Genomic DNA, 9,193 nt, shown 5'->3' on the forward strand with positions numbered 1-9,193 from the left:
TCCGCAGATCCAACAAAGAAAATTTTAATTAATTTTCCTTAATTAAATATTTTCTTTAAATCAACTTAATTAAAAAACAACTTTCCTTTAATTAAATAAAATTCAAAAATTTTCCTTTCTTCAGCGGGAAAAAAATTTATTGATTTCCTTCATTTTCCTTATCCGCAGCCTCCAAAGGAAACCGATCAAACCAGCAAAGGAAACAAATGGGAAGATTCCTTCCAATTTCTCCAAGAGAACCTTCCTTTCACCAATGCGCCGAACCTTCCTTTGCAAAACTTCCTTCCTTTTTAGATCCAGACACAGAAGGAAAGATTCCTTTCCGCCCTTCTGCCCAGCCGCCTTCAGCAAGAACCTTGCCGTCGCCAATCGCGACATCTTGCAATTCACGAATTCTCTTGCTGTACCGAAGCCGCGAACTAGCGAACTCTTTTGTTGTACCGCGAACTCGCGAACTCTTCTTCTTCTACTGCTGTACCGAAATTTTTTCTTCCCTGCCCTCGAACCTCGCTCTGATACCAATTGTTGAGAAAATTAGGGCGAAGAAAAACAGTAATCGACACAAATCCAGAAGAACACCGAGATTTAACGAGGTTTGGCAAAGATGCCTACATCCTCGGGAGCAGAGCGGCGACCTCCTTTTCAATTTTCAGAAAGGATGCTACAGAATAGAGGATTCAACTCTCTCAAAGACCTAGGATTACAAACAGGTTTTTTTATAATCATAGAGTAAACCCTACAGTACAATATATAATTCCCAAATTACCCCTGTACCATATAACCCCAACCTACATAACGTAACTTCCCGATTTGGACAGATTCTTCCGCTCCGCTTCGTTCCAGCATTTGTCCCTATATGGTATATGAGCCATATCATAACAACAGAATCCTGTGAAGAGCTGGAGAGCTTATCGTTTTGTTATTGGGCAATTAGTTGTCCATTTCCATTGCTTTTTGGTCATATCAAATCTAAGTAGAGTAGGGGCAACATATGTGTGGATGAAGATCAGACCCTCTGCTCCACAGCTCACAAAAGCATCATAAAACTCCCTAAATCTCTGCAATAACTTGCGTGGAATCCTTGCAACCTCTTCCCATTCTTCATCTTTAAGAGTTCAGATACCAATTTCTTTGATTCTCTCTGGCTTCTCTAGTCTTGCAATAACCCCAACCATAACCAACCTATCCTTAAGATCATCAAACGACAACAAGTGAGGGGTCATGGCACCATAATCATTCTTCGCATCGAAGAATAGCACAAATTTCATTGCACAAATTTAAAACTGATATTGTACATGATGAGGCCATAGCGAGGCACATTGCTCCCATAAAATGAGCAAATAAGGCAGTAGAGAATTCCATCACATATCACACTCTCGCTCCCTCCTCTCCACCCAACCAAAACACCATTAACTATTGTTGTCCAAAGGCAACTCTTTGATTTAAAGATCTGGATGGTGAAGTCCCAACGAATAAAATCATCTGAAAATTGCTTGGTTTTCACCAATGCAACTTGGTAACATTGAGAAAACTAGTCCACTGACAAAGTCAATGCATTGTAATCTGAATGTATTCCATTTGGAGGATTTGGTAGCTGCTTACAATCTCTTAAAATTGGGTTGCTTGTGTAAATTTTGTTTTCATTTTCATAATCCATGAAGCAAACCAATCCACAAGACGAAGAGATAAGCCAATTGTATTTGTCAAGGGAGAGGACATCATAAATGTACTATTTTCTAAAGCTTGGATCATATGAACTAGCTTCAATGTTATTCCCGTAAGCCAACAAGTAGTACCATGGCTTCTGGGGTGGCATGTCCAACCATGAATTCTTTCCTGAATGCACTATTTCGTACCAACGTTTGCACACAGATGCTCCTCTAATTATACTTGCAATGGGTAGAAAGGAGAAAATCTTCTCCCACATATCATCAGGGAGAATAGTATCAAAGGAAATCATTGAGTGCGAGGGATAGGACTTCCTCAGACCTTTTTACGAGGGTAGTAAAAGAATTAAATTGGGTGATTTTGACACATTGAGCCTTGGTGCATGCCACACATGCTGCTTTGATCAAACGTGTGATTCTTGGGATTATACTTGGTCTCTATGATTATTACCATGTTAAGACTCTCTGCATAACCTAATCACACATTTTTTTCTCCAATGGTAGTAGCATGCCAACACAGTGGGTGTCACCACATTATTATGTTTTAACATCACATGATCTTGCAACCACCTATCTACTCCACTCATAGTGCACCCTAGCAGGTGCCTCTTCGATTATAACATCTTCCTCAGGAATCTACGTAGGCAAAGAGAACGATGATTAGGTAACTCCCTCTAATGGTTGATCTTGTAGTTAGCATCGTAGTCTTCTTACAGGCAAATTATATTCTCATTTATCCTGCTAAAGTGATTGTATGGAATTCACAGGGTACAATTTCACAACCCATTTGTAACACCCTTTAGTGCATGACATTACTCATTCTCCATTTTTTTTAATGTTCAACTTCTAATCTTCTTTTTCTGATGACTTTGTAACTCAAATATAAGCACATTTTTCTTCTATTATTCTTGTTGTCGTGATCTTTCATAATTTTTTTTTCTCTTTTCTTTCTTGACTCTATGAAATTGCTCTATGTATCCTTGTTTGAGCATGATAAATAACTGTGATTGTTGAATTTGGATCTGTCCTGTGAATTATATCCAAGGAATATAGCATAATACAAGAGAGAGTGCAAGAGAGAGAGAGAGAGAGCGCGTGTGTGCAGTAATGAACAGTAGAATATGAGATTTTTGTAACATTTTATTCGTGAAATGATCCCTTATTTATAGACAAAAGAGGTATAATATGTGAAGTTACATCTATACCCCTACTTGAGTAGAATATGTACAGGTTATTCTAGGTACACTTTTGTGGCCTAAGGCCTTGGTGCTTTCTGTCTTGGTTGGCTTGAATGGGTAGGACTTCGGTGAGGCTTGCTGGTTGGTTGGATTTGATGGCGCCGTCGGTCGGATAAATCGGCTTGCTAGTTGCAGGTCGCAAGTTGCGGGTTGGTAAGACTGGTCTAATTAGGCAACATCCGGCCGTTGACCCTCGATCTCCATTAATGTGCTCTTGTCGATAGGGTGAAGCTATGTCATCGGGCAGAGGGTAAATCAACTTAATCTGACGTGTAGTATTCCCTTAGACGAGAGGATCCTAGATGATGGCTGAGACCTGTTGTATCCTCTTGATGGTATTGGGACATGCAGCTTAGTGATCCCGATATAACAAAGTTGCAGGGACTAGTTTCTCTCTCGGATTTGACTTTATCGTGATGGTAGGCTTGGACTCTTCGTGTGTCGTCTGAATGAGCCGTTTGTGCTGATAGCACTTCAATCGCTCTCATGATTTAGGCAGCCTTGGATTTGCCAGATCAGGCCAGATATCTGTTCTGCCGATCTGGCTTTTTGTGGGTCCTCTTGGTATTAGGGCATTTTCTCTTAGGCCATTAGATCTTTTTGAGATTCATGCTCGCTTTTTTCAGTGTACTTTGATGAACCTCATAATGGACATAGGTCATTTGATCAAACTAGTCTAAAATTCTGTAAGTACAGCATTTCATTTCTTTTCTCTGTCGATCTCTTCAAAAATTATTTGTTCTGGTGGCTGAAAGGAGCCACGGCGGAATAACAACAACGAAAAAGTCAATTTTGATTCTTCTTTTGCGAGAGACTTATTGAGTAGTAACTCCTTCACCTACAAGCTTTATGATGAAGGCATTGACCTTTCTGGTCAGTACATTACCAACTTCGCCGTCTTGCTCAGGGCTTCACCTCAACAGTAGCAACCTATGCCAACTGCTTTGCCCAACTAGAACTTGAACTAAGGGATATTCGTTGTAATAAGCTTTACTCGGCCTCCTCCTTTACCATGCCAACATCTTTATAAATCGACCTTCATTTTTGATTGAATAAAAATGGTGGTAATGCACAGGTTCAAAGCCTCTCAGCTTGAAGTGTAAGAGGGAGTGACAAACCTCTTCAATCATCTTGACATGTTTCAGAATATTATTCTCATGTATAATTCTGCCAATTGCATATAGGAGCTATCTCATTGTGAACACCTTCAAAGACTTTTCTCGGAGGTGGTTTAAATCTTATATGTTTGTAGTACTAGTTTCTTTGGGAAATTTTTCCTTTCCTAGTTTGATAATATCAAGAGGCTTTTGAATGCCTCTTAATTGTTGTTCTACGTTAAGAAGAAGGATGACAAGTCCTTATGGAATTATACTTACAGATTTAATAAGACTTTTTATGAAGTTACGGATGACAACAAAAATGTACTCATTTCCGCTTTTGTATTCGTATGACAACTTGTTTGTTCAAATTTCTAGTTGCTCGGTTCTCGCCACTAATTCTAGAGGACATAGTACAAATGGTTGGGAAGCCGAACAACTTTCTCCATTCTCTACAAATCCCATGAAGAGAAAAATGAAGCTTAAGATGCCCCATCTGATCCTCTTTGCTTTCAATGTAGAAAGGATGGACTTCTCCCTCTGTGGAGCAACCTACTGCCAACCTCACCCCACTAATCAAAGACTACTTATGCGGCCTCCTCCAGATTGATTTTGGGAGACTTCTCTCCATTTTTTGAATCAATATATTGCCACATCTATGGCAATGATTTTGAAGGAGTATTTCTAATAGCCTGCTCTCATAAAGGGCAATACCAAGGCTAGGGATGCACATAGTTTGAGTAAGTTTCTCGAATAGTTTGAACATGATTCAGATAAATTTCAAATAATATTGAACAAGGTTTAAACATTTTTTTTTATCCTTGATCAAATTTATTCAAACTTGTATTTTTGGTCATCTTGTTGCAATTTAGACTCTTAACATATTGATCTCAATTTTCTTACTTAAATCCAATATAATCAATTTGTTTATGGGGTTGTTTGGTTTTGTTGAAGAAGGAATGAAGTGTAATAGAAATATGTTGTAATTAAAATACTTTGAAGTTGTTTGATTCAATATAAAATAAATGCAAGAATTCACAAATTTCTTGTTTGGATTGAAGAAAAATTAAATCAATGTAAAATACATAGTAGTTGGTGGAGGCAACTGATGAGGGAATGGTGATGGGCAGTGGTGACCGGTGGACCTGTGCGACTGGTGGCCGGGCGATTGGTGGTTGGGAGGCAGGTTGTGGCTGGTTAGTGGTTGGCTGTGAGCGTAGAGTGCTGCACCTGTTGCGGTGTACAACACTTAACACAAGGGTGTAATTGAAATTCACCCAAATATAACGAATTTTAAATATTTTGAAAATAAACTAGAGATTGAATTACAAATGCATTGTAATTTTAAACTGCATTCGGAATTCGTTCGTCTAAACACCTAAGTTTCTAAAACTTTTGTAAGAGGAATGCAATACACTTCTTTTGCAGTAAACCAAGCAACCTCTATATGCCTACAAAATTATTCGAACTTGGAAAAAATTCTCCCATTGCCAATGAAGTAATATTAAACTACTTTGTTTGTTCAACTCAACTTAATTTGGTTTGAAATAAAATTTCAGTTATATTTCTTCAAAGAAAAAAAAAATCAATAGACATTTGCACAAATACTATTATTATATGACATAAGATACATTTCTTTTTTTTATTTCAATTACATAAAATATTCGTTTTCATTTTCTGATTTGTTTGTACGCTTGCTGGATACTGAATTCCTACAAATGTTATGCATTTACGATCATTTTTTGGTGAACTTATCTCATTATATTGGTTTTTTTCTTCTCTTTGGTGATCTGATCGTTTTCATTTTCTGATTTGTTTGTACGCTTGTTAGATACTGAATTCCTGCAAATGTTATGCAAGTACGATCATTTTTAGGTGAACTTATCTCATTATATTGGTTTTTTTCTTCTCTTTCGTGATCTGCTTTCTTTATCCATTTTTTTATTTGATATTTGTTTTTGGTGTTGCAAGTGCATTAATTTTTCCTAGTTTATCACAGCCTGGTTTATAATTGTTTTACAAAAAAATTTAATTGCTTCCTGATTTTCTTGCTTTGTAATTCTTGTTGGTCTTTTTAGGATTAATCAAGCTTTGCATTGTCATTTAGTTTCAGTTTTAACATATTTTGAGTTCACACTTGAAGAAAGTATATGCTAATAAATAGAGGCACCTTATAAATTGACCAATGAATTTATTAAATATTTGATATATTTATTGACTAAAACATAACATTTTCTCATTACAGTCATTATTCAGATAATTGAATATTCTGCATTATGACTGTCGAATCCAAACATTTAAAATATTTGAACTACTATGTTTCACTCCATGCTCAAATAATCTTTTTTTTTTACTGCCTTAGAAGGTTCATAAAGCAGACCCATAAGATCAATTCACCCAGGAGATTGGTTGTTCCTTCTAGTTTACTCTCCGAACATGCAAAAGCTTGGAATTTTTCATTTTGTTACATGAATTTCATGAGGACTTGCATGCTGTTGTTAGCCTTGCCTAAAACTGATATACTGCACTTGTATCGCATGCTGCTGTCAGCAATCAGGAAGCAATACAACATTGTCCTTTTTAGTGGTCGGCTGACAATGTCATCCAGTTTAGTTTTGCAATTAATAGATTTAGGTTTTTATCCCAATGCTAATGTGAGACGAAGCTTGACTAAAGGTCTGTTTTGGATATTGTAGTTTATTATGAAGATAATTGTAAAGTTACTGAGGAAACAATAATTTTTTAAAAAGCTGCTGCCAGTACTATAAATATTTATTCTTACAGTTACGACATTTTAGCAGATTTGGTTTTCAAAAGGAAGTACTCATTATATAAATTTCTAGAAAAGAACAAGAAAACAGTAGCCAAACGGATATGTGGCAGCGATTTGAAAAATAAAACAATGAAAAAGCTGCCCCAGACAAATTCTAAATCATCCTTTCATGTGAACTCAGGATAGGCTTGTTTTGAATGAAGCATTTACAATACCTTCCGAGGTATTCTTTTCTCATCGTTTTTGCCAGTCTTATGTTTTTTAACTGATTTTATTTAAGTTGTCCTTTGCTGAAGCATCATAAATACTATATGTTTGGGCATTGTTGGATTGCTTTGTTTCCAGTCAAAATGCAAATTTACCTCCTTGCTCATCTACTTGTAGATTGACAACCTTGCATTAGCTTTCCTTACTTCCTTCTAACATGCTGGTTCTATGGAAATCAAAATCATGTTTACCTTATTATCATCCTTCTTTATCATTTATTCTATTTTGGCTGTGAATATTTTTTGCCCTTTTATCATAGAGGATATTTTGATGACAGTAGATGGAGATTCAATAATTCTCTGGTCAGCTTGGAATCTAGATCATTGAGATTCAAGATAAGGTCATTGCTACAAATCTGGACATATTACAGCAATTAGTATCAAGTTTTAGGCGCATGGAAACACAGACAACTTATTTAAGGTCCAAACTTGTTACAGGATCAAAGTTGGTGTTTAGTTGCTGAGCTTTATTAAGATTTACTGTGAATATGGAGATGAAAAGCTCGGTTCATCTGAAGGCTTGAAGCTAGAAAGTTTATATTTAAAATGATAATTTTCTTGGATTATATCTTTTAGTTGGATGTAATCAGGAATTTATATGGATTTTTTGACTCTTTGAACAACTTCAAATATCCTTAAAAAGTGGGGATTTGATTTTTACCCTCAGAATAAATGAAAACAAAAGCAACACTTTCTTATATATACTTTCCACGTACGAGCGACCAAAGTAACGCCTGGAATAAATGTAATGCTCGACAATGGTAATTTAATGGAAGGTTCAGATCACTTGTTGGCTTAGAAGCATAGTCACGTTGGGCTTAAAAAGAAGAAAACCAGGGGTTTAAACGAGAGCTTTTGACAGCCATATATCCCTCTTAAATCATTGCCAGAGTTAAATGTTGATTATGAGTCTTTCGGAATGGATATTAGAGAATAGATTTTATTCAAGAGAAAGTTGAGGCATATTTGGGATAACTTTTATTTTTATTTTTTATTCCATCTTTTTTTTTTTGGCTTGTAAAACATATTTTATATTAAAATAAAACATATTTTATTTACTTTTGTGGTGGTTGATAAAGTTAGGCTTGCCTAGAGTGGTAACGGTGGTGCGTGGCAAATGGTAGCCAGCGACGAGCGGCGACTGGTTGTGGGCGGTTCGCCAACTGCGGTGGGAAGTGGTGTGTGGCGGTTGCGGCAACTAGTGGTGGGCGTCCTGTAGTGGATATTGATTGATGGTATTGTTTAAAAACACTCTAAATGCTTAGAAGTTATTATGAGTGTTTTTAAAAATAAGGTTATTTATTTAAAATTTTTTAAAGAATGAAACAAATATGTTTTAATAAATAAAAGCAAAAGAAAAATCTTAAAAAGGATCTACGAGAATAAAATTTATATTATGGAATTTGTGCCTCGATGATTATAACAGAAGATTGTTATAAAAAGTTATTTTCTTAGTTGATCATAATATGTGCTCAAATCTTTAGCACATTGGTTGGAAACAAAATAAATCTTAAGATGCCGGCTTGGAGTGCTCACCCTATCACCAACTAGTTTTCGCTCGCATTTGTTCTCTCCAAGAAACATTTTAACAATTTGGGTCAAATAACATATTTTGAATATTGTATCGGTACATTAAAATTCCGCATCTCTCTGGACTGAGCTGACTTATGTGCATTTGTTGAAGTGCAGATGATTCCAAGATCTTGATCTCCAACTATTCTGATTGAGAGTCACCTATTTCCTCTATTGCGAACAATCCATAGAAAGCCTTCGCTTCAATTTCAACTTCAAATTGGGTTGAATCTATTACTGCTTACGCGCACTGATTGACATTGGCCAACTTCTTGATATCACTTCTTTTTCTCGTCATGCGGATTGCCTGCCACTATCTCCTCATACAATCGCCCCTACTCAGCCACCATGGAAAAGATGAAAAGAAAGGCGAAATGAAGGTCATTTTCTCTCTTCTAATCCACCATACTTTGAAAGAGCCCCTTCGCTTCTCTGTCTGCCACACCGCTTCTCACCGGTTTTAGTCCCACCTCCACACAGTTGGTGGAAACCACTGCCCCAACACTAATTAAAGAGGCAGGAGGATTTCACATCATATAAACAACCTTATCTTTAATAAACCAACGTTAATGATAGTTGC

The 9,193-nt window shown here is 36.5% G+C and overlaps 1 protein-coding gene across 1 annotated transcript in view; it reads left to right on the plus strand.

Moving 5' to 3' along the window:
• The window catches only part of LOC110022507, a 24,873-nt gene extending 17,410 nt beyond the window's left edge, over positions 1–7,463 (plus strand). The window contains exon 3 of the mRNA XM_020721478.1: positions 7,320–7,463. Coding sequence (XP_020577137.1) covers positions 7,320–7,419 — 100 coding nt within the window. The 3' untranslated portion in view covers positions 7,420–7,463. The remainder of the gene's footprint in view (positions 1–7,319) is intronic.
• The last annotated feature ends 1,730 nt before the right edge of the window (positions 7,464–9,193 follow it).

The sequence above is a fragment of the Phalaenopsis equestris genome, unplaced genomic scaffold (assembly GCF_001263595.1).
Source record: "Phalaenopsis equestris unplaced genomic scaffold, ASM126359v1 Scaffold000194, whole genome shotgun sequence".
NCBI lineage: Eukaryota > Viridiplantae > Streptophyta > Magnoliopsida > Asparagales > Orchidaceae > Phalaenopsis > Phalaenopsis equestris.